The sequence below is a fragment of the Mercenaria mercenaria genome, chromosome 6 (genome assembly GCF_021730395.1).
Source record: "Mercenaria mercenaria strain notata chromosome 6, MADL_Memer_1, whole genome shotgun sequence".
NCBI classification, from domain to species: domain Eukaryota; kingdom Metazoa; phylum Mollusca; class Bivalvia; order Venerida; family Veneridae; genus Mercenaria; species Mercenaria mercenaria.
Window position 1 is genome coordinate 60,906,729 of NC_069366.1, and position 26,683 is coordinate 60,933,411.

At 36.0% G+C, this 26,683-nt stretch overlaps 2 protein-coding genes across 3 annotated transcripts in view; one reads left to right on the forward strand and one right to left on the reverse strand.

The window, feature by feature from the left end:
- Positions 1-4,158: 4,158 nt before the first annotated feature.
- LOC128558058 (uncharacterized) lies at positions 4,159-10,369 on the reverse strand. Its single transcript, XM_053546845.1, has 5 exons — positions 10,329-10,369; positions 6,744-6,805; positions 6,264-6,301; positions 4,628-5,488; positions 4,159-4,401 (listed from the first exon to the last, which is right to left on the reverse strand). Exons 1-5 carry the CDS (start codon positions 10,367-10,369, stop codon positions 4,159-4,161), a joined length of 1,245 nt encoding a protein of 414 aa, XP_053402820.1.
- LOC123548745 (annulin-like) overlaps positions 9,029-26,683 on the forward strand; it is a 58,705-nt gene continuing 41,050 nt past the window's right edge. The window contains exons 1-7 of one of the 2 annotated variants that reach the window (XM_053546068.1): positions 9,029-9,182; positions 13,473-13,635; positions 14,524-14,787; positions 17,485-17,748; positions 19,199-19,320; positions 19,825-19,938; positions 24,230-24,407. In XM_053546068.1, coding sequence (XP_053402043.1) covers positions 13,497-13,635; positions 14,524-14,787; positions 17,485-17,748; positions 19,199-19,320; positions 19,825-19,938; positions 24,230-24,407 — 1,081 coding nt within the window. In that variant the 5' untranslated portion in view covers positions 9,029-9,182; positions 13,473-13,496. The remainder of the gene's footprint in view (positions 9,183-13,472; positions 13,636-14,523; positions 14,788-17,484; positions 17,749-19,198; positions 19,321-19,824; positions 19,939-24,229; positions 24,408-26,683) is intronic. The other variant, XM_053546069.1, reaches the window with a different exon arrangement.

Here is a 26,683-nt window from a genome sequence, read left to right on the forward strand (position 1 = left end):
GGCCCCCCTGGTAGCTTTATTTCAATCTTATGTATTCTTGCAGACTAATTTTAGGCGGCCATTTTGAAAATGGCGGCCATCTTGATTGAGCAGAGATAATTAAGAGCCCACTTCACTTTTGAAGTTCCTATGGTCTAGTTATCATTTCCTGAAAGTTTCATGCTTGTATCATCATTTGCACTTTTTTTTGGAATTCCCGCCCCACTATTTGCGACCAGCATGGATCCAGACCAGCCAGCGCATCCATGCCGTTCGCTAATGGTTTCTCTCATTGCAATAGGCTTTGAAAGCGAACAGTATGGATCCTAACCAGACTGCGCGGATGTGCAGGCTGGTCTGGATCCATGCTGGTCGCAAACGCACTATGTTGGTTTTCTCATGGCGCAGCTTATATAATAAAAACAGTTAACTTTCTTTGGATTCAAACAGGGAACAAACCTGTTTTTGTGCGACAGTGTCTTTATGATTCAATAAGACAACTGCAAGCAAACAAGCTTTCGCGAATTACTTTACGTAGTTCATGTCACCATAACAACGTCATGCAACCTTAGAATCGGATTAAGGTAGCGACTCCATTATGAATTCGGCAAATTTCGTACTCTGCGTTTGCGATTTCGGTATTCTCCGGTTTGCGCGCGTTGAACTGCTTTATGTCCGAAGAATGCCAAATTACCGAAAGAGAATACGTAGTCACACAGAAATTGCCGGGTTTAATTACGGGTTCACTATCTTAAGGTAAATGTCAATGCCTTATATGTAAGTTAACTTTGTGCCACTTTGGATTAATTAATAAATTTGCTGAGAAATTCAACACATGCAGCAGTTACCTTGACAATTTTCATGCATATATGTAGTGCAAAATGATAGCCTTGCACTAACAGTACACTAATCTAATACAGTAAAATGTTTTTAAAGTCCAGACCAGATGGAGCGAGCTTGTTTCTATCCGTGTCATATTTACCTCTCCGTCATCCAGAATAAGCCACTACAAATTCATGTAAATCAATCAGCAATGAACATGTAGTCAGGCAATCAGTCACAGCCAGACATCCTCGCATACCAGAGGTCTGCCATGGTTACCTGGATTTTGACGAACCTCTGATGCTCGCAAGGCATTGTAGTTCAACCTGGTTATCACAGCACACCTGAAGTTCCATTCCAGAAAATGAACGTGCTGGTTGGCTAAACGTGGTTTCCGACAATAATTAGACGGTTTAGACTCCAAACAATGTGTGTGATAGAATAATGTTTTCCAACGGTATGTCCGTTGTAAAAAGGGCGGGCTATGTCATAATTTGTGTGTAAATCGTTTATCTTGCCAATCCCATGTGCATTAAAACAAATGTAGTTTAAAACAGTAACCCCTATTTCATACAAAACCAATACATATTTTAAGTGCCGTATAATCTCATAAAGTATATCGTAATATTTTGCATGGTAAGTTAAAAACACACACACACACACACACACACAAAACAGTTTGTTTTTAACACCAGGAGGTGTAAAAGGTGGTTTGCGTTTTCAACTAACACGGAAGTTTTATTGTTTAGATAGATAACATTGTCTATTCAAAAGATTTTAGTACAGATGACATTATTTACCATGTCGCTCCAATAGTGTAATATCCAGTAACACCAAATTGCGACAATAACAGATCATTTGCTGAAAATATAATACTGAAATGTAAGTTTCTAATCGTCATTTAAGCAGACTCTTTGAAAACTCCTTGGTTTTTCAAGATAACTGTGCGAGAAATAAAAATGCAAGTGTGTTAAATGTACCATTCATAAAGTTAATCTAATATGTGCAAAGAAAAGGTAAGCAAAAATAAAATAAATAAAAATGTAGATCTGGGGTATAAAATGGCAACTTGTTTCGGAATCATTTAAAACCACTTTTATATAACCGAATTACATCGCTTTGTTTTAGCAGGGTTTTTGATATATGGTAGCTTTTTTTAGGAAGATCCCGGATGTCAAGCCGGGCATTGTATCAGATATGTGGGCAGGCATCCAGGTAAAAACGTTGATTTTCGTCATCCAGGTAGATGGATTCCTGATATGATGAATTCTTGCTTTACACACGCATGCTCTGTCGCAAGTGAATAGAAATAATTGTTGACGACCAATGAAAAGAAACGGCCAGTAAACATGATTTTAGAGAAGCACCCCTGATTTATATTTATTTTTCGGCTATATAAAGCATTATTAATGTGAAAATGGAATTAAACAATTTGCTACTATAATTTGCATTCATTTACTCGTATATTTTGACTGTTGTCATATAAACAATCCTTGGTATATATGTATCATAAAATACTGATTTTTGACGGATGATTCATGGTTAGGGTGCGGGGCTTCCAAGGATGAATAACATCTTTGATTGGTCTTCCAATTCCTGGCAGGCCTACAGACGTCGCCCATTAAAACTCTGAGTTCCCGCCATCGATACATCCTTCGTTTGTGGTACAAAAATATCTCATAGAGCTTGTTGTCAATGCCCCATTCTTGTCATTTGTACTAATCTGTTGAAGACACGGAAAACAATTCAATAAAAAGTTCCTATCCGTGTTTTAAAAAGCTGAAAACTATACGTTTCTAAATTTAATCAAACAAACATATACCCGAGAAAATATATTTGGTCACGGAGTGAAAAAAAACAACAACAATTTCTGCCACCCCATAAGAACATATAAAATAATAAGTCTGATGTTTGCTTTATAAGAAAGGAGTTCACGAGAAACGCTGTGGCGATTGAGTGGGCGGCTTATTGCGGCTTAATTTACGAAAGTGATTACTTACGCTGTTCATGAAATTTTCGAAGCTCTCTTGTTGTAAGTCCAGTTCTTCGCCACGGATTTTCCTGACATCTTCCGTTTCATCCCTCACACAAGTGTTAAAATTCAAGAGATATCTTTAAAAAAAAAGATGGTGAATGTCTTGTGACTAGGAATAATAACTCTTGCATTATATTACACACAAGAGAGAAGACTTTCTCTACCTGGAAGACTTAAATCGATTTTATTGTAACATTATGTACTCTAGTGTTTTAATGGGATTTTTATGCAATTCAGTGAAATATTGAAATTTATCAGTGAAATAAAATTGATATTTTCACTGTTTCAAACAGTGACAATATCATTCTTATTTTTCACTGGTACGGAACTACACTTGAAATCGGAAGAATTTGAACTATAAATCATAGAAAATTAATTGAAAAATATTCTTCTGTAAAGGTATCTACATGTATGTATAAAATAATAACAGAATCATAAATATTTACATTTTTTCATAATAAAGTGTAAAAGAAATCAGGAAACGTAATAGAACTATCCTAGCCCACCGGAAGTTCGTGACCATAAACAAACAACACATCATATATAAATAACAATAGGATAAATTTTTACAAATTTGCACTTATTTGTTAATAAAATCTATTTTCTTCCACCATTTCCGTTCATCCAAATCAGAATGCCAGCAAATTTACACAAAATTACTTCAAAGTAGGTCACCATGTTCCGAACTGTCATAAGAATTACCTCCCTAAGTTCGTGACATTGGGAGTAGTCTCCCTTGTTAGGCCACAGTATACAAATTAAAAGTCTTTCAGTGTTTTTAGTGTATGATATAACAGTGCAAATAATTAACAATTAAGCAGTAACTGTCAAACATACAAAACTATATTTCTTTACAAAAAATATCAGAATCTGGTACTCTTCATTAGAAGAAGAGCAGTGAGGACAAAAGAATTTTTCATTTTTGTCAACATTTTTCTTGCTGGTACAGAAGCCCAGGTGAATCCAGTGTTTACATGGAACATGGTTATTTATACCATCACATTGTGCCCATTGAACAAATGTAATAGATTTCTTTTTGGCCAGTCCAGTGGGCTCAAATCTCTTACAAACACAACACAGCTCACTTTCATTTTCTTGATCTGTATCAGAATCTGAAGGTGGGTCATCATCAATTCTAATGTGGGAGGGACCAGGCTGGGGTTCAACACTCAACTTTGCATTTTTTCGCACATGTTTTACCTTTCACTGATCTGCATTTTTTTTTGGCTGAAACTTTTTATGACCTTTCTGATTCAGTTCATGTAGTTTCCTAGACTCAAGTATAGATGAAGTTGTTACCTCTTTCCCAGACACAATCCTACTCATAGTATTTCTTGGCTTCTGCTTTGATTTTTCACTTTTAACTTTTTCAGATTCAACTCTCTTTCCAACAGAAAATCCCCAACCATCTCCTCTCCCACTAAAATACCCGCTTCAACTGTAGCCTGGCTGTCTGTATCATCATTCTCATTACTGTCACACTGAAACACTACTGCAGGAATAAGACTGTCTCTTGCAATTGCACTTTTGTCTAAGGGAAATATTTCAGTCTTTCTGAAAGCTGCCTGAAGGTTTTTACTGGACAATGCTTTTTACATAAGCTTTACATGCAAGCTGGCAAACGTTGTATCTAGTGATGGTAGCAGAGGTAGCACGCATAAACTTGTGACATTCATTGTTGTATATTTTCTGGAAAGGCCCAAACACTGCTACATCAAAGGGCTGGAGTATGTGTGAAGTGTGGGCAGGAAGAACAAAAATTATAATGTTATGACTCTTTGCCCACTATACCAAGGTTACTGAAACATGGGACTTGTGTCCATCCAAAAGAAGCAGAACAGGTTCACCATTACCACCAGGTAAGTACTTAAGGAAATGCTCCTCAAGATATTTCCTAAATATTGCACTGTTAGACCATCCAGATTCGCTAACTGTGCCAGCTATACCCGGAGAAGATCCTGCAAGAAGTTCAGGGAGCATGCGTTTCCCAGGGAACACATAATAAGGAGGTATAGATATGCCACCAGCATGTCCACAGCCTAGTATGGTTATGGTTTTGCTTTTACCTGTAGTAACTGCAGGTGGGCCACTAGAATATGAGACAATATAGGGTGGTTTATGATTAGGAGAAAATCCTTTCTCATCCACATTAAATATTCTGTGTGGCTTATCAAGTAAGTCATATTTGATGAGAGTGTCAGTTAAGTTACTAAAGTATGCATTCACTGTTGTTTCACTAGTCATTTTAGCTCTGACAATGTTCAACACTCTAGGATTAGAAACTTTTACTTCTGGCCAACGCTTGCGAAAACCATCCATTCGCCTTAATGTCAAAGGATTGTCTCTTGTTTTTTTCCCAAGACTAACGGCATACTCAGTGGCAATGTCTGTACATTCTTGCATGGTATAGCCATAACCATAGTCTGCCATAGTTTTGATATGCTTTACTATTTTTGCCTCTTCAAACATACTCAATACTGGTTCTCTCCCAGTGGTTACACACTCTGGGTCTATTTTGCCCAATACCCTGTCTCTAAGAGTCTGCTGGGGCACCCCATACATCCTACTTGCTCTGAGAACAGGTGCTCCATTATCTACAACACTTTTGTATGCATTATGCAAAGCTGAGGGCGAATATGCTCTGTACTTTGCCTGAATGAAAAAGAAAAAAAACTTAAGTTTTGCTTGGTTTCAGGTAAGGGACGTAGGTACAATTGACCAGGATTTTTTTCATTTGGCCTTAAACATAGCCTAATTTCAAAACGAGGCTATCAATGTCAGAATGTAAATAAAACAGACGAACAGGTTTCTGAAAATTTATTTATGTTTTTTTTTTTGGGTGAAAAATGTTGTTTTTACAACGAAAATTTTTGGGAATAGTAGAATGTATGTTTTTTAGATCTGATATTGAATGATGTGTACTTACTTGTTTAAAGCGCAATTTGAGAGGAAAATACTACGGTGACATTTCTGACGTCATGACCTATTTATCGGCTGTTGTTTTGATCTCGCAGGTGCGCGCGCGGTAATACGGGACTTGTTTATATGAAAGTCACGAACTTCCGGTGGTCACGAAATTGGGGGGATTGACGATATTTACAGTTTTTCTACAAAGATATGATCCTGACGACACGACATTATGACGTCATGGTGCAATGCACGTGACGTTGCGCGGACAAACTTGATATAATTTGGTTAAAACCATTCCAAATGCATAAAATAAAAATAGAAAATGTGTTTGTTTCCAAATAAGACCGGTCGTACTTAAGAATATTAGCCAAGTGATCTCCCCTATCCTTACAAAACTCTTCCAAAAATCCTTGCAGTCCAGTTCTCTGCCAGATATATGGAAAATGGCGAATGTCGCTCCCATCTTTAAGAAAGGCTCTAGGTCAGACCCAGCCAACTATCGCCCAATATCTCTTACCTGTATCTTGTGTAAAACCCTGGAACACATTGTATCATCTAGCATAACAAAACACTTCACAAAGAACAATATGTTCTATGAATTGCAGCATGGTTTCCGAGAAAAGAGGTCTTGTCAAACTCAGTTACTAATGTTAGTAGAAGATATCCTTCAATTCTTGAACCTGAAAAGTCAAGTTGACCTCATGCTCCTTGACTTTTCAAAGGCGTTCGATATGGCCAACCATGAAAAACTACTAGATACAAGCTGCATTTCTATGGTTTAAGGAGTCATACTCTTAAATTGATTAAAGCTTTCCTTGATAACAGGTCACAGTCAGTGGTAGTTAACGGGTCCACATCAGGCACCATACCAGTCTCCTCAGGTGTTGCCCAGGGTTCGGTCCTCGGGCCTCTCTTATTCCTTATCTATATCAACGATCTACCTGACTTTGTTAAACACTCTAAAGTTCGACTATTTGCCGATGACACGGCCATCTACCTTTCTCTGACTGTCTCTTCCCATTCAAGCCTACTACAACAAGACTTACAGCAACTGGAACTCTGGGAAACAAAATGGGACATGAAATTCAATCCATCTAAATGCCAAGTATTACAGATCACTAAGCGTAAAACACCTATACCAACACAGTACCTTTTACACAAAACTATCTTACAAACAGTACCATCTGCAAAATACCTTGGCATAACTATATCACACAACCTTACATGGAATGACCACATTGACAACGTCATCAAAAAAGCAAATTAAACATTGGGTTTCCTAAGACGTAACATCAAAGTGCACTCAGAAGGGTTAAAATCACAAGCATACAAAACACTTGTACGGCCCCAGCTGGAGTACATTTGTTCGCCCGCTTAGCTCAGTAGGTAAGAGCGTTGGTCTACGGATCGCGGGGTCGCGAGTTCGATCCTCGGGCGGGGCGTATGTTCTCCGTGACTATTTGATAAACGACATTGTGTCTGAAATCATTAGTCCTCCACCTCTGATTCATGTGGGGAAGTTGGCAGTTACTTGCGGAGAACAGGTTTGTACTGGTACAGAATCCAGGAACACTGGTTAGGTTAACTGCCCGCCGTTACATGACTGAAATACTGTTGAAAAACGGCGTTAAACCCAAAACAAACAAAACTGTGTGGTCCCCCCACTCTGAAACTCTTATTGATCAGCTTGAGTCTGTGCAGCGCAGGGCTGCGCGCTGGGCCAAGTGTGATTACGGCCGTACATCCAGTGTAGACAACATGCTGACTTCCCTAAATTGGCGACGCCTTGCACTCCGTCGCATTGCCCAGCGCCTGGTTATGTTTTATAACATCTTGCATAACCAGGTCGCCATCCCACTCCCGGACTACCTAACACCCAACACTAGATCATCCAGAACCAGAACCACTCATTTCCAGGCATTCGTTTCACCCTCATCCAACTATCATAAATTTTCATTCTTCCCTAGAACAGTATATCATTGGAATGCCTTGCCCTCAGATGTTATCAACTCATCTGGGCCAGTGTTCAGTCAGGCTGTAAGCCAGATTGAGCACATCTTACCTTAAATACACCCGCCCTATTTTTAACCATTCTCCTTCTTGCTTTTTACAACTACTTTTTTTACTCGTTTTAACATTCTTGCTAGTTGACGCGCAAAGTCTAGGTCCCCAGCAGGGGTTTGACTATATGGAAGATAGATAAGATCGAAATATATATCACTCGTGAACACTATAATTTACATTTTAGTGTTCACTCGGTGAAATATATTTTGATCTTGTACTAAAACAAACAAATATCCTCTATATAGTTACTAAATAGATTAACCTTTATAACTCTAAACATGGTCCTTCAGGATGAACACTGTCATTTCTGTTAGTATTGCAAAAGACATAGATTGAAAACAAAGAACACTTTCATCCAGTTAGCAAGACTGTTGCATAAATCTTTTGCTTAGCTAAAATATCTATGAAACGTTATCAAGCAATCTGATGTGCCAACTTAAGCATGTGGCATAGGTTCTTTCGTTATTATTATTATTATCAACCTTTGTCTCTTATTTCCTTTTTAGGTAAATTATGCACATGTTTTCTTGTAGGAGAGACAGATCCTGAAATACCCTTGCTTGCACATATGGTCGGCCGTTTCTAGCGTTGTTGCTGTTGAGGTATATCCCACCTTGAACCTCAACAATAATAATCAAAACATGAGTGTTCATAAATCATTCACTGTACAGAACAGAACAGAACAGAACAGAACAAGCACTTCTTTAATCTCACACTATGCATAAAGGCAAAGCAGTTCCAACTTTACAAATCAGATCACATTCTATAATTGTGTAAACACATGATGGTATAGATGTTTAATTTCCTCTATCCAAAATCATATTACCTACCAAAATATCTTTACAGTCCCTGAGTTTGGAGGGTTTTCCAATTATCAGAGGTTCCGGTTTATAGGGGTTTTACTGTAGTGAACATTTTTATTTTATTTATATCGGACAAAATTATGTCTGAAATGCTAAGACTACTGCGTTAATTTTTCATAATTATCTCAAATTCCCTTTTTCAAATTTCAAACCATAAAAATTTCTAAAGTCGCCTCCGTTTCAAACTTTGTTATGCAAATATTATAAATTAAGATTACATTTAAGATATATTTTTTGTGAAAATTATAGCTGAAATATCGATTACCGCACATTATAACGTTTAAAATTTCAACCAAGGTAATGCATTAATTATAACGATTGCACGCACACATTTTCTGTTGATCAATCGTATTGAAAAAAGTCTTTTCACGCAGGCGATCAGCAGAGCGTGAGGGTTTTGATATAGGTTTTCCAATACAGGGTCACATTTATGTGGGGCGCATCACCGGGCTCCCATAACAACACTATGTAAACAACTGTTGGGATACGAAAACAGCAACTTGAATAAGGTAGGCGCTGTTTTTTTTCTATTTCTTTCCCTTAGTAGGCTTGATTTTTATGATGTTACATTAGGATATGTAAACAATTAATTATTTTACAATCTATGTTCATGAATATTTTGCATTTAAATATTCCTTTTTGCGCATTACATGTTACAAAAATAGGTTCAGACCGCTTCTGCTTACGTGAAAACATTCGTATATAACTATTTCTGTACAGTTATTTCTCGACTAACTTCTCTGTACGCATTTAGCCCCAAAACCTATATTCAATAAACATTGACTTCTTGAGATCGTACCTTAATAACTTACTAAAAGTGTGTATTTGGCAATAATAGTATACCTGAAATTTGATCTGTTAGACATAATAATTAAAACATATTATGAAGATAAAAAAATCTTTAGCAAATTACAGCAATACTTTTGTGGCAGTCATATTTTTTCTTATTAACCTAGAATGTATCAATTGTTTGATACATGTATTTTCTATCTTCCTTTGTCACAGGTTTGAATATTGATTAACACAGCGGGATGTACATTTTATAGTATTGTATCCATTGTTTTTTATTACCTCCCTTTATAGCTCTCAAATAAGTCCATGTGTAACATTCCATAACTATGTTATTATGCGTCAGCAGCTTTATCTGTTTTAGAATGCAATTAAAATCACTATGGAACCTTCATCAGATATAAGACATCATGTTTTCTTGCTGTTATATATAACCAGTTTTGTAAACTACTTTATATAAAAAAAAACCCTTGTCGTGAAATATTTGAAACAATTCTTCGTGACATATTTAGACTAACGTTGCCATGTTTTAACCATAAACATTTTTATAAAATATAAATATTATGCCTATGGAAAGTTTGGTTAATCAAACAAATTTTATATCGGTAATATATTTACTGTTATATTTACTAAAAGTGTAAAGTTTCACCCGCTCTGTGATACCTACTGTTTATTCCACATTTATCTTATACAAAATGTAATACAATAACACGCATATTCATCATCATTGTTAATTGCTCCAAGGGATAGTGTGGCTTTTTCAAATAGAAAATTCTCTTGATAACATTTTTAGGCCCCAAAAAGTTTTGAGGGAGGGGTGGCACTTGAAGTTGTTCTTGTCCTTCCGTCCGTCTGTCTGAGCTTACGTGGCTATAGGTAACTGTACTTTTTCTTTGATGTCATTCATTCCGTAAGTTTTCATGTGGCTACTTTTCCTTAAGGTGGAATGCGCCTAATTTGAAGTTGTTAGGTTCCGTTTCGAAATTTTGTTTAATATAAAGCCAGATAAATACCCGTATGTAGGAACGTCTCCGAATTCGTGTCGTTCGTATCTCAAAAAATATTTGACACCGAGTCATCAAACTTCACAGGACTGTTAGTCAGCACGGGAAGCAGTGCACAAAGGGTTTTAATTTGGATGTCACACAGTCAGACCAGAGTTATGGCCCATGACGTAGTAAAATCTGTAGAAGCACAACTTTATGTGCTGATTATCAATCCTATGAGGCTTGATGGCTCTTAGTCAATTACCTTCTGAAATATGCAAGACAAAAATTTGGGCGGACAAACGTTCTTGTGAAAGGACATTCATTACTTATTTCTTTTATGATAAAGTAACAAAAGTAACATAAAGTACCAAACTAACCGAGTTACCGTTTTCCATTGTCCTCAGTACACAACAAATGTCATTTCGTCTGCTCGGACATCCTGGCGGACCAACAGTCAGACACGAGTACAGAACTTTAAAATCTTATTTAAATACCACGCCCCCCCCCCCCCCCCCCCCTCCTCATCGCACCCCCAACCTCCAAAAATGTGGGTGTGGGGTTGATGGAACAACAAAGATGCTGCTACTATTTGTATAGACCTGTAAAATCGTGTACAGCTTAAAACATATAATTATAGCAACAAGTCGAAATTCACTTGTTACCGATTAATTGTACCAGACAGTAGGATCGTAACATGATATTATGTGAAAACCCATGTAACGTATTGACTTTGTTCATCATTTCTGAAGTTTAAATACTTTACAAGGATTCATGATATTACAAAAGGCAAGTTTTTACTTGTTTTGAAATAACTTTATGATATAGATAAGGGTCATTTTAATGTCTCACACGATTAAAGCGAAATAACTTTTTAAATAAGAAAACGATAAAATTGGTCCTAAGGTATTTAAGCGAAACTAAGAGAATTAAGACATACATATTGTAATGAGGAAAAGTGTAGATCAAAAAACGTAACTTTATCTGAAATAACTTTTTATCATCTCCCTTTTTTGTACCTCATTACCACGTGTTTTTACGAAGATGGATTTTTAAGTAAATTACTATAATGGCGGAGGCTAATGTCCGTGCGCATAAAATAACCCTAGTTCCTTTTTTGTAACTTTTTTACATTTTCACGTTTATGTAAAAGAATACAATAGTTTGTAATTAAACCATCATGGGCCATCTGTTGCATGTAATATACACGCCTTGAAAAAAATGGTTTGCTGGTCGTTGTCAAAACTATTGCCAGGGCTCCGAATTTCAAAACCATTGCTGGACATTCAAAGGACCGAAAATCTGAAGTTTTCACCATTACCAGCAAGTTATTGTTTACTGCTTCATAACGTCAGAAATAAATGTTAAAAGTTTTGACTTTAGCCCAGCTAAATCAAGTGTTGAACTTTAGACCAGTTAATATCACAGTCTATGAACTGGTTATATATATAAGGGGTCATGTAATAAGTGACCGTACTCTATAGTTGGGTACGTTATGTAGGTAATCTTACTCAATACGACTATTGGTTCTTTCCTAAATAAGGCAAACAGTAAATCATGATAACTTTCTTGATTGGCAGACGAGTATAAAAATTGAACTGAAATGCTTTTTTTATCCCTATTTCATTAACTAGAATGTCACATAGGATACTCTGCGTAACTTTTACAGTATGTTTGATACATGTATTTATACTGTATCTTATAATGACATTTATGCATAATAACGTTTTAGTCTCCTACGAAGTTGTCTACCATTACAGGGTGTTTGCTATGTTTTTCTTTAGATATAACATGTAGCTCTATTTTTTCTATCTATGAAAGTTATTCAGGTTTGCAATGCACAATCTTCATATATATTTGATTTTGTCAAGGGAAAAATTTAATTTAGTTTTAAGGAACAAATGTAACCTTTGTGAAATTTATTCCATTTTATTTTACTTTGAATGGTAAGTTTTTGCAGTGACATAATTATGAATCTGAAAACAATTTGACATATATAGTAAACGTTGGCTTTATGATCTATGCATTGCCAAATAGATCTAATGAAAATTCTAACACGATCCGCAGCAGTTGCTATATAAACATATAGCGAAATCGGCTATACATGAATCTACGATAAAATATAGCTCTTCCATTCCGCCCTACGATTGTAACACGACTGAGATTCTACTCTGCTTCCGTTATATACCGACTAAATACTCGACTTTTTCAGTGTAATGTAGTAGTAATAAAAAGTACATCAAATTTTCTGAAACAAACAATATCTAACTGATAAATTTATTTGTTTATATTTTACCGTAAGAATATGTTTCAGCCCGGTAAGTTTAAACTTCAACACCAGTGCATCTATGTCTGGTCGTGTGTGTAGTTTACAATTTCTGCGTTGTAGGCACCACAAATGTCAACTAGTTTCTACTTTGACAGTAAATAAATTATAATTAATTTTCCAATCTTCCAGACTCAAGTTTTTACGTGTTTATATGCCGCCGCAATGTTCTGGCGTGTATGTTTCAGTGCCATCTGTAGGTGACGTGTACTATTTTTAGAAACTGCATATATAAACCTTGAATTAAGTATTTACCTCTGATTTCTATATCCGACCTTAGATGTTATTGAAAATAACATTTTCACGGCAATAACTACTTAATACTTTAATTAAAATTTACTGAATATCGGAAAATTCCGTTTGATGCAACGCTTTCCATTCGTGGGGAGGTTTTTATAATAGCATATGGCCAGCTGAATGACAATCGCGCTAAAATGTAGTGCTGTAAAATGCGAAGAATTTACGTGGTTAGAATCAAAATAATAAATATGTTCCAATAATTTTATCAGTTAATAAAATATGGGCAGTCGTTCGGATGCGAATATTAAATCACTCGTGCTACGCACTCGTGATTTAATTATTACGCATCCGAACTCCTGCCCATATTTTATTAACTGATAAAATATAGGCACATATTTATTATTTCTTAATTAATAATCTATAAGCATTCTTCTCAGAACGGTTATATATATTTGCAGCAGATACAACACACGAGAGTAAAAATGCCGGAAGAAAGTGAAACAGATAGTCTCGATGATTTTCTTGAATTTATTCGATGTCTCTTTTATGGTCCAAAAGAAAAAAGCAAGAAGGTTGAAAAAAGGAAAGAGAAGTTGCCGAAATTAAACCCGAAAAATAAAGGTGGGTATGTTTTGCTACCTTTCTGAATATGTCCACAGTAATAATGAAAGTTACCAAAAATAACCCCCAAGTTTAGCGTTATGTACTTTGTATAAAAGAAAAGTTGCCAACTGCAAGCTTTGTCTCTGGTTATGCGCTCTGTATTACAGAAATAAATGCAGAGATTAACCACCAAATTGCTTTGTTAAATAGACAAGGGTTGAGGTCTTCGGGCTCTTCAGAGGTGCTTTGTTGTTCCGTTCAATAAAAGAAAGTCAGTTACAGACAGGTTTTAGTACAGTAGTTTGGTATACTTTATAAATCCTTAGAACCTGTAACATTTTATTATAAGAGAATTTTATTCACTGTTTTAGGACATTAACTATGTCAGCTATATTTTTATATTTTTCCTTGAATGTTAATTTGGATCTATATATGTACTTCTTTTTACGGAACATGTACACTGGTAATTTCTGATAATCCAGTTGTACCTTAATGTAAGTGTTTAAGCTTTATAACTCATTCTAACACGATCCGATTCTTTTTCCTATTAAACAAAGAAGGCTGAAAACAGTGAATTATTATACAACACTTCACTGTTCTGACATCACAAACATTATGTCATGGTGTCAAATGGCGGCGCGCTGGAAATGAAGTCGCTGGTAACGTGTTAGAATCGAAATAATAGAAATGTTATTTCTTAATTATACAACGCCCTTACCTATATACGTGTATAAAAAGTATAAATATAAGTGATAAATGAAATAAATTGATTCCGATTAAAGAGTTTCAGTTTGCAATCAAGTTGCGGAAGGTTCTCTGGTTACACACACCATCCTTACCATACTTTACTTAAAACATTAGCAGAAATTAAATCCGAAGTATTAAGTACCATTTTACATTCCACAGATGACAAACCCAGAGCCAACGATGATGACCTTTTAGGTGTTCTTAAAGTTCAAGAGAAACCCCCTGGCATTGATCTGAAAATCCAAGAAAACACGGAACTTCACCACACGGACAAATACTATTGCACGAAAGATGAAGACGAAGTCGGCAACGCACTTGAACCGGAATTAGTTGTGAGGCGAGGTCAGACATTCAAGATTGCTGTAACATTCGACAGGCCGTATAATGTGGAAAAAGATGACCTGATTTTCGAGTTTAAAACAGGTAAGGTTAAAATAGAAAACTTGGTGAACATCGATATGATTAACAAACGAGCTCTGTTCGAGAACCGACTTATGGTAACTTCAGTATGCTTGCACATATACTGATGGACTTGAAGCTATAACAAGGCATATTTTAGCTTCACAGATGTTTATATGCTGTTACCGATTTTTGAGACATTTCAGCGTCAGAGATGTTTATGTGCTGTTACTGATCTCTGAGACATTTCAGCGTCAGAGATGTTTATATGCTGTTACGGATTTCTGAAACATTTCAGCGTCAGAGATGTTTATATGTTGCGATTGATCTCTGAAACATCTCAGCGTCAGAGATGTTTATGTGCTGTTACGGATTTCTGAATCATTTCAGCATCACATATGTTTATATGTTGCGATTGATCTCTGAAACATCTCAGCGTCAAAGATGTTTATATGCTGTTTCGGATCTCTGAAATATTTTAGCGTTAGAACTTAGAGATGATTATATGTTGCGATTGACCTCTGAAACATTTCAGCGTCAGAGATGTTTATATGCTGTTACGGATCTTTGAAACATTTCAGCGTCAGAGATGTTTATATGCTGCTACTGATCTCTGAAACATTTCAGCGTCAGAGATGTCTATACGCTGTTACGGATCTCTGAAACATTTCAGCGTCAGTGTTGTTATATGCTGCCTTGGTATTCAAAAATTAACCATGTGCTACTGACTTCGCGTCATCATTTTTTTCACGACTGTCAGTGCGCAGATGATGCGATTCGACACCTGGTACGTAACAAAATGGGGTAATGCCCTACTTTAATGGAGGCGGTCATCACAAACAAAAAAGAGGTGTCAATTTGGTTAATTTTAGTCAGAACTAGCGGCATGGATGTCTTTTCTCTGCAGTGAAAAGATTGCTCAATTTTTTTTTATAACTAAGAAATCCTACAAGAGAGATTTTAAGTCAGTTGCAATAAAATAATCATTCTATTTTTTTAAAGAAATGGATAAAATTGTAATTAATATTCCTTAAGTATGCACTCTGATCAGCAAGTGATGTCGCTGATACGTCGGCTCCCGGGTAAACTTGCAAAGATGATATTCGTTCCCAAAGGTATGCTTATACTTAATCTAAACTTTTTTTGCAAGTTTTCTCGGGAATATCACGTTCTTTTGTGTAGTGGATAGTACAGTTGTAACAAAATCTGAAAAACGTTAAATGATAACCTCGCCCTCCTTTTGGGGCTTGCCTTTTTTCATATTGACAAACCAAAGAAGCAAGCATTATGATAACATGAATTTCAGCCCGTAAATTGATGGATTTGAGAAATTTCTCTGGAAGCTAGGCGATCTTAGCGGACAGGAAGCTTAAATATCGTTCCTCCGCAGGAGAGAGCTAGATCTACATCATTCCATCACTCAAAAATAACGTATCACTTTAAAAATAATTCAAGAGACGTTTCCAGTAAGTTAAAAAAATATTTTTTAGTGTATTCGAACCTTAGTAAATCTGACGTGGAGCAACTCGTGTTTCCACAGTGAAGAGAGAACATTCATTCGTTTGCTCAAAACCAATCATCACTCAAAAATGATACATGAGAGGTTTGAAAGATCAAAGATGATATGATGACACAATATTTAATATATATTTTGAAAGTGAATATTTTTTCGCAAACTTTTGTCTCCTCTTGAGAAGTGAAATTATTTGCTGTAACAAATTAGATATGTAAAATCTAATTTTGAGACTTTACTTTATTTCATATAAACAAACAAGAAGAGCAAAAACGAACTTTGCGGTAACGAGATTTCAATTCAATATTTTTTTCTCTTTTATTTTCTTTTTTTTTTTTCAACTTTTTCGCCGGAAGTTACCAGTGGACACCGCCTACGTGCAGAAGAAAACTCTAGGAAGTGAATAACATGGTGTCATATATTTGATCAATAAGATTTTCACTAACGTAAAAAGAGGCACTGAACCCTAATCTCGTACAGTTATGTTGGTTCCTGTCTCCTTGATTGTTCTTTCCTTTATTTTCAGTAAGCATGATATTTTTGCACTTGTTATAAAAAACGAAATACAGACAAATCTTACAAATTGTGTCTTATTCAAATGCAGGTATTTAGGTTGTTCTTTTGTTGGTTTAATGTTAGAATACCGGATACCCGTATCCACTCGGTTCTAGGCACCTTTGCCGTCAACTTGAATTCCTAAGAAAAAAATCTGGATCAGGGCCGACTTACTTTTTATTTTATGTATATTTCAGTGGTTTAAGTCTATGTAATGTCACAGTTAATCTCATTACATCAGCGCACTGTCTGCATAACATTAAAACGTTAGTGTTCGTGCAAAATAGCAAACTCGGATTTTTTAAAATATCTTTTTAAACAGAAAACGAGCATTGCAATTAATAATTGTTATTAATGGCTATTTATTCTAGTTTTTCTGCAGTTTTGACATGCGGTAAAGTGGTTAACCTTTATCTTGCTAAATTTCAATAATGAACTTGTCCATCTTTCCATTTGGAAGCTTAGATTATTGTCGGATGTGCAGGCTGATCATGATCTACACTGGTCGCAAAGGCAGAATCAAGCGTGTCCAGCATAGTAAGGGTTAAATCCCGACTGGGAAAATACTTTTTGCATTTGTTAATAATTGACACACTGACTTTTTTCTTTTGACACATTTTTCTTCTGAAGCCGTATTCTTTGTATGTTTTCAGGAACATTGGGTGACGCAAGGAAAGAGACACATGGGCGCTTTAAACTTCAGGAAACCGGTAAACCAAAATACCGTCACGACAAATGGGGTGGTTATTTGGTCAAGCAAGATGGAAACACTATAATTACTGAGGTTTATATACCGGCCACATGCGCTATCGGGGAATGGTCCTTTTGTGTGACTACAAAAACGAAAGGACAAAAGAAAAGTATTGCATATGAGCATCCTGAAGATTTTTATATTCTGTTCAATCCATGGTGCAAAGGTGTGTATAATATACGCCGCTGTGCATTAATCTTTAGTCTGCTGGCGGAAAGTGCAGGCTGATCGTGGTCTACACTGGTCGATATTCAGTCAGTAAATTTTCAGTGAAAAGCCTTTTGAATAATAAGTGGAACTACCCAAATTGAATAAGTCCATTTTAGACATTTAGCAGGTTAAAGGTTAACCACCGTATGGGCTTTGCGATCAGCTAGATCTAGATCAATGCACATCCATACTCAACGGTTCGTTTATGAATTCCAGCACTTACATGCAACAGATATATATGGTTCCAGATCAGACTACATGGATGTGCAGACTAATGTGGACCATACTGGTCGCAAAACCGCACAGCAGCGAATATTTTGTATTCTATGAGCTCTTGTTTTAAAGGGAAATGCCTCTTGATTGATGTCACAGTATTCAAAATTGCAATAGATAACAGTTTGATTCCTAAAATCACAAATAAAACCGGAATTAAGTATAATAAATTATATTTATTAAATGGTTTTGGCGGTCAATGTGCAAATAGTTTAGATTATTGACCAGCAAGGCATTTAAGCCTTTCCCTGCTAAATTTCTTTAATGAGCTCGTCTACCTTTCAATTTGGTCAGTACCATTAACTTTTAAAAGGGGTGTTTACCATAAAGAAACAAACTGAATGGCGAATAGTGGAGATCTTGATCCATCTGCACGGATGAGCAGGCTGATCATGATCTACACTGGTCGCAAAAGCAGAATCTGTCGTGTCTAGCATAATAAGGGTTAAGAGCATAAGAATATTTCATTGAACGAGGGTGTGAATGAAACATGTCTATATAAAATGTAGGAATTATTTGTAAGATGGTCATCTTAGCCGTAGCTCACTAGGTTAACTCAAATATATCCTTAGTACCACCATGGAAGTCAGATTATATACATGATCAACATGACACTTTGTCAGAAAGTTTGTCTTGATAACTTATATGTCAAGTTTGAAACTGCCATCTTCGGTCAAAAGTAGGTCTATAGGTACAATCACAGAAAAAAAAACCCTTGTTATTCATGATCTTTCTGAAACCTTTTTTCAATGTACATGTACATCAAAGAACGCCACATATTGAATAATCACAGACCCGGATTATCTACTATGAAAGGTAATGATGTGTGCAACACCACTCGTGCTCCCGTGCATCGGCTGATAAGAAAGTCTATTCCAAGCTGCCGTTAAGTAGACTCCATAATGAAACACCGTAACACAACAGTCGAGATACTGCGTGCCTTTTTGGCCATTACACAACTTAAATAGTGATGTACTGAAACTTAATGGAATCCATAAGAACATCCTCTGAAAAAAATGGAAGTTTTACATATTTATTATAGTCTGTATATTTGAAGAGTTATTTTTCTTCATCTTAATTGTAAACAAGAAGTCTAGTAAAACTCGTTCCATTAATTTGTTCGTACTTGTCAGATGATGCGACTTATATTGGAGACGTAGAGGGAGGTACAGAGGAATATGTTCTGAACGATACCGGTTTGGTGTATAGAGGGAGCGCCTGGTTTCCTCGACCAAAAGAATGGAATTTTGGACAGGTAGGAAAAATGCCACATTATTTGACAATAAACGTTATCGAACAAAATCTACATACGAAGTGGCACAGATCTTCGATCTCTTCAAGAGATTTAACCTGCATGCATTGTATATATTGTATTGATTAAGCTTCAAACGCCTGTGTGGAAATAACTTTAAACTAAAAACGCCATTAGAGATTTTTTGTAAAATTTTCCAACATGGGGGCCAGTCATAATAACATCATATTTTTCTGGTGTTTTTCTTCTTCTTCTTCTTCTTCTTTTGAAATAGCTTGAAAATTTGGAGAAAACGTAAAATTTAAGTTGATATTGATGTAAAAAGGCCCGGACGTGCAAAACTACAGTCAACCCAGTCTCTTAAAGACCATCTGTAAACATAGGCAACATGTCTGTAAAATTTATTTCGTTGGCAGTTTTATATTTTAACTGTAATTTTGACTCTCACTTGTATACGAGTTTTGATGGCGTAGAGAATAAAATCTCACACATTTTTCTTTTCAACAGTTTGAGGAGGGTATACTCGAAGCTGCTCTGTTAGTTATAATGAAATGTTTCAACGCAAAAACGCAATTCAGACTGAGCGATCCCGTAACGGTTGCCAGAGTTATTGCTCAAGTCGTACGTATTCTTTCTTTCATTATGCCTTACAATTCTTGTTGGATCTGAAGTCACAAAGATGCAGTTCATGGGCCATAATGGTGAATTTCATGCTTTTACAATGAATGAAGACCCCAGGTTTTGCTCCGGCATTGTTTTAGACGACGGTGGGCTCCTGGGTAGAACCATCGACCAGTAGGATGACTTCCTTATAAAAGAATTTTATAACCCTGGTGGGGTTTCGAATCCGCAGCGGTGAGCAGTGAGTGATTCATACTTACCAACCTTGACCACAGAGCCTATTGACATTAATTTCTGGAGCAAAAAGTGATTTAACACGTAATTAGATAATAAAATCTGTAAAAAAGATCATTTTGAATCAAAGAATGCAACCAAGAAGAATACAAGCAGACTCTGTTTAATTGAGTCTATTCATGATAGATAATGAAATGTGCAACACCTCTCGCGCCCCCTAGCATCGGAACTCTTTTACACGTATGTTGAATGGACTCCATGATCCAAGAGGTCTAGAAAGTATAACAACACTGAACAAAATTTAAATAAAAACCAGTATTTTCAGCTTTTAGTCTATTTAGTTGAAACATAGTTATAAAGATCAGTTTACAAATGATATACATGTATATATACTATCTGATATGTGTATTACAAGCATAAATACTAGTCAAGATATATTTCTGTTGATAATCACCATTGAAATTTAAAATAAAGAAAAAATAACTCCAAACTTTTTACCAAACAAATTATTTTGCCACCAGTTGCCAAATATTTCGGCATTTTGTCTGGTCTATTTGTCGCGGCCGACAGTACTACATTAATATCACACACAAGCATCGTGTTGTTTGGTGATGAAGTGATCAGTACAGACGTACGACATTAATTTTGCGCAAAAGTGCCGTTATGTCAAGCTCTTATTTATTTCCATGATAGGAAAAAGAAACAGAAATAATAACTCCCATGAGGTCATTTTTCACTGATCAGCAGATGAAGCATACATAATAGTATTGTCGTTATATTCTTATGTCTACTATATTATTGTTACTGCGCATGTCTAATCTGAAAGCGACCCCACACGACTTTAATTAGTCGCCGGTAGGAACCGGCGACTATATTTGATATGCTTCAGGATTTTGCCACTGGTATAGAGAAGTTATTAAAATGTGACAATGAAAAAATGATATTGTAAATAAAAGAAATATAAGGCAGTTATTGAAAAGTTTACATAAAGGAATTAGGAGCTGAAAACAGCGTTAGATTTTTATTATTTCAAAAGATAGCATTTTTAGGAAAATAGGAAAAATGTATAAAGAACTTGTCCCTAGGCTATAAATAAATTATTACGACTGCTAGAGATTTCCAGCGAGCAATGATTGGCTGAGTCTTTACCTGTGTCTACGTCACGCTGTGTATATTTAGAATATACTACTGCTCTACATGAGCGCATGTAAAATGATTCTTTTTTTACTTTATTGTCAAACTATGCGCCTTTCATTAGAAGATATATAATATAATTTGTTGAAATGTTTCGGTTACAAGAAACCTTTTGCATTCATTGTTTGGAAATGTGAAAAATAGATCTATTTGCCGTCGTAGATTTCCGTTCTTATTCGTGAGAATGCTGGCACGTGGGTTTCAGAACGAGGTTTAGCGCGGGTTTTGTAAACAAAGAAAAAAGATTAAGATGGTAAGAGAATAACGGTTTTAGGGTTTTACGATTTCACCAAGGATGCGACGTTTTTCAGCCTCTCAACGGCATGCAATGCACCGAAATAGCAGTTATAGCTTTATTAGCCTTTTTTTCCAATCCAATCTTCAAAATATTAGCCGACAGCTCTCCGGCGACTTGATGCTCTGCATCAAAATTTTACTTGTATCGTACTGTAGACATAGGCGGAAAAAAACACAGTGAACAACTTTCTGCTTTAACAACTTGTTGAACTAATTACCTGCGGCCTCCATTGGAATGCAACAAGTAGTGTAGCACATGGAGACTGGGCGATTTCACGTGATTTTTTACAAACATATGATTGGCTAATCGCATTTATGGAGCGCCGTTTATGCAATATAAACTGTCATAGATAATTTTTTACGTAAAACTTAATAATAGTAAAAAAATCACATTTAGATACTATTTTATTTAGCATATTTTGTCTATGAATCTCAGCAATAAACTATGTATTTTATTTTTTTGATGAAATGAATTTTGATTTCGTCAATCTCCGTAATTTGTCGGAAAGGAAACCTGAGATACCACGTGATTTCTTACAGAAATAAAATGTGATTGGCTTATCACATTTATGGAACGCCGTTTATGCAATATAACTTGCATAGATATTTTTTACGTAAAATTATTTAATAATAGTAAAAAAAAAATCAGGTTTAGATACTATTTCATTTAGTATATTTTGTCTATGAACAGCAATAAACATACATCTATAACAGTTTCTGATCTTTATAAATTTTGGCCGCAGGAAATTTTTCGACTTGTGTATATCTAACACGATGCGACAGCACGACAATACAATGCGATAAAGTGATATCAATGTTAAGCTGCCCCTTCTTGTTATCGTGTTGTCGTACATGTTCTCGAAGAATGGGTAACATTTTATTCAATATTGAATTATCTGTTTATATATGTAACTGAATTAGGGACATTTAAGCCACAACTTTTTTATTGATAGTACTGGTACTTTGATATCACGATAGGTTTCGGTTATGGTAGAGACGCATTTTTCAAACTTGATTTGCTGTCCGCGATATTTTCGAAAAAGCAGTATACATACTTTGTTTAAGCTACAATCACACTGCCCCGGGTGGGCTTGCGGAATGAGTTATGGATAACACCCGTAACACATCCGTAGAACTCCTAACTCATTCGTTTAGTCATCCGGTATATCCGCTCAGAAATCGGGGCATCAGGGGGCAAGGGTGCAAAGTTTTGAACATGCTCAAAATTTTGCCACGAATAATATATCCGTAAGGAATCCGTAATAAACCCGTAACAGTTCTGAAGAAAATCGTAACAGATCTTAAAAGATCGTAGGAGTCCGGAAGACAATCATTGTGGTAAAAAAATGCGAGCTATTACGGTTTTATTCCGGTTCTAAGGTTGATTAGGTTCTGTTATGATTGTATTAGAGATTTATAACATAACAAATTCGTCAAACCCATTTATTTCCTTACACATCCGGAGCAATCCGGGGATGGGAATCCGGAATTCATCCGCAAGCCCATCCGGGGCAGTGTGATTCTAGCTTTACCTGTCCTGTTTTGGGAAACAGGATCAAACTTTCATATTTAGAAAGACATTCATATTATGAACAGAAAATAAAGAAAAAGAAATTAGTTGGTATAACTTTTCACAAAGATTTTTGTCTGTGTAAAGTTTAGAAAGGCCATGTCATTTAACATGAAAACAGTTATAAATTCACCCTAAATTGTTGCAAGTGTATCAAATATTTTATCCAAATAGTGCGCCTCAAAGTTTTTAGTGTTCCACATGTCAAGTTGCATTCATTTAGTGCAAATAACGAGTATAAAACTCATTTCATAGTTTAAAGTCTTAATGTTTCATAATACAAGGATCATTTATAACATACAAATAACGCTCCCGAAAGCTAATAAATGTACTTAATACATATGTTACTATATATAGTAACAAAAATGAATGTGTTTTAGCAGATTATTTCTTTCACGCACTGCTCATAATCATAATCGGCCCCGTGAACACATGCGCGTGAGACCAATGGCCACATATAACGTCATCTTTCAACATGGCGGGCGAGCGGACGTTGGGGTCGTTAGCAAACCGTTTGTAAAACTTGAATGCTGCTACAAGCGTGTCGGAAAAGGACACATATGATTTTATTGAATTATTAGAGAGGCGAACCATTTAATGAGCTTGATAGATACAAAAATACTAATTTATGTACATTTCACTCCTTATACCGTCAAGAAAGTATTTACGTCATGAACTTGTGTAGTGCAACCAAACATATGTATTAAAGACATTAAAACACGCCAGAGCCGGGCCGGGAGGTGATAATCGGCCCGGAATTCATAATGTCCCTCGGGCTAAAGCCCTCGGGCCATTATTCATTTTCCGGGCCGATTATCACCTTCCGGCCCGGCTCTGTCGTGTATTAACCTCTAAATAATGTTCGTTAGATTTGCAGTACAAGTATCAATTTCTATTCGAACAGAGCTCTTAAAAGCAATGTTGCAAAAAAGAGATTTTTTTCATACATTATTGCGATTCTCCCTAAAACTCATACTATCTGTGATATGAATGTAGGTAAATTGCTGCGACGAAGACAACGGTATACTGTGGGGAAACTGGAGCGGGAATTATGAGGACGGAACTAGTCCACTAGACTGGTACGGCAGTCCGAGGATTATCCGGAAGTACATGGAGACAGGAAAGCCAGTCAAATATGGACAGTGTTGGGTTTTCTCCGGTGTAACCACCACAAGTAAAGTATATTAAGAAAGGTTGATTTTGTATGGTGGCTGATTTCTGCCATTTCTTGTGTTCGTGTCGGCGAGGCGAAATGTCGAAGTAACGAAAACACGAAAGGTCGAAATAATGCATATTAATACAGTCGAGACTGCCTTAACGACCCCCTGAGTTTAGCGACTCCCTGTCATATGCGACCCTATTTTATGCTCCGGACGCAATTTACTATTAAAAGAGTCTGAATTAAGCAACCCCCTGCATTACGCGACAAGCGACTGTGAAATCAGGCTCCCGAATCGATATTTAGACCGTTTTCAGCGACTTTGAGACGCTCCCTCGCAAGACTTTACACGATAGAGTTACCGTTCTTTATCTCGCGTGAAGTTGTTTGAGACGAGAACTTATTTGTTTACAAAAAATGGCTGATGAAAAACATAAAAAAGAACTGTTTTGACATTAGAACAGCGTGTTAAGGCACTTGAACTGCTCGATTAGGGAAAACCAGCGTATAAAGTCGCTGAAGAATTCGGAGTCGGTGCATAAATTAACTTTATTCCTGGTGAAACAAAAATATGGCGGTATTTAACAGGAAACGACGAAGTAAACAGAGATTAAAGATGCAGTCAATAATCGAATAAATGTCAATGAACAATAAGTACACAAAAATATAAATATCATAAACCTCATGAGCACTGTGTAAACTGTTCAAATGGAACATTTATATTTTACTGCTCTCCTTTATTTTCTTGCCAGATCATGAGCTTAAATTTGTTTTATCAACATCATACGAATGATGCAAATTATTTGAAATTTATTTTTTATCAATATGCAATTAAAGAAATAGTATTTAATCATTTTCCACTCCTACCTTAAAAGAGGCCAATATATAAGTATCCGATATTCATGTACTTTAATTGGAAAAATATATGAAACCAGCGTCATCCTGTTAAGTGAGACTGTTTTAAGAGACTCCCTGTCATATGTGACCTTTTTCGCTGCTTCCCAAAGTCGGTCTCTTAAAACAGTCTCGACTGTATATGGTGTAACAGGAACAAAAGGATGTTACTTACTTGTAATTAAATTTTTTTTTGTATTAAATTTTAGCGGTGTTACAGAACCAAACAAAGTAAATAATTAGTGTTTTTTTAGAGTGTTGGATGTCCGCAATTCACCTGTCGCTCGTCTGTCGTGTTATCCGTGGTCACTTTATCTTTTATGAAGATTTTTCACCTAAACAACTGAACCAGTTTCCACCAAACGCCATGGGTAATTCTTCTTTAAATGACTTTAGATCTAGATGTCCCGGTCAGAATTTCGGTTGCTGTGACTTAACGAAAGAAAAGACTGAAAGAAACCCCCTCAGAAACTGTTCGCTAGAGTTCTAAATATAGTCCGGGGACACCCTATTCATAAAGCTGAAATTTAAAACAGAAACGGATGAATCGATTTTTAAATACATTGTACATTCAGACAAATGCTCATTGGATGACCCTTTACCAAGATTATTGAAATCATTACGATTGGTCAAAAAACATAGCCACCAGAGCTAGTAACAGAGATAGTATAATCGACGGAGGACTGGTATAATTATATTGAAGTTTCTTCTTCTTCTTAATACTACACTCCCTCATAATAATGAAGATTATGTGTACATGTTTATGGAATAAAGAAGTCGTCTGATCAGAAACGTGTTTCTAAAACGTTTCTCAGAATGTTTTTGAATAACACTCTATCAACAATTTAAGATTTTTTTTCACTGTTTATGGTGCATATGGGAATGTCCGGCCTCGAAGGTAACTGTTTAGGCGGTAACGAGGAACTTTTGTTTTGTACAAAAATGTGATACACGAATAACTTTTGGTTTGTTTCGCACACAAAAATATCCTTTACGGTAATAGATACTGTAAATTGCGTTTTGGTATTTTGAAGTTAACATTTTACATGTGTTACAAACACAGGTAATGAAGTTTTTAAAGTGTAAAGGAGTTAGCCTGAAAAAGTGGAAGAGCATATAGACATAGAACTATAAATCTCCACGGCTTTGATGGCATTACAGAAACTGTTGAATTTTTACTTATGTTTAGTCATTGATATGTTACATGGGATGGGAACTTTTTGTCAAAGTTTGATGTTTACTGGTATGCTGTAAACCGTCCAGGAAAGTTCTTAGGGTTGAATTCGTTTGTGGTTGGGTGTCATCCAACTTTCTTTATTAAGGTAAGTGGTTCTGCCCAGGCACATGCTCGGCCCTAATATTATGGTAGGGTACACTGGGTTTTCCGCCAGCGTTTC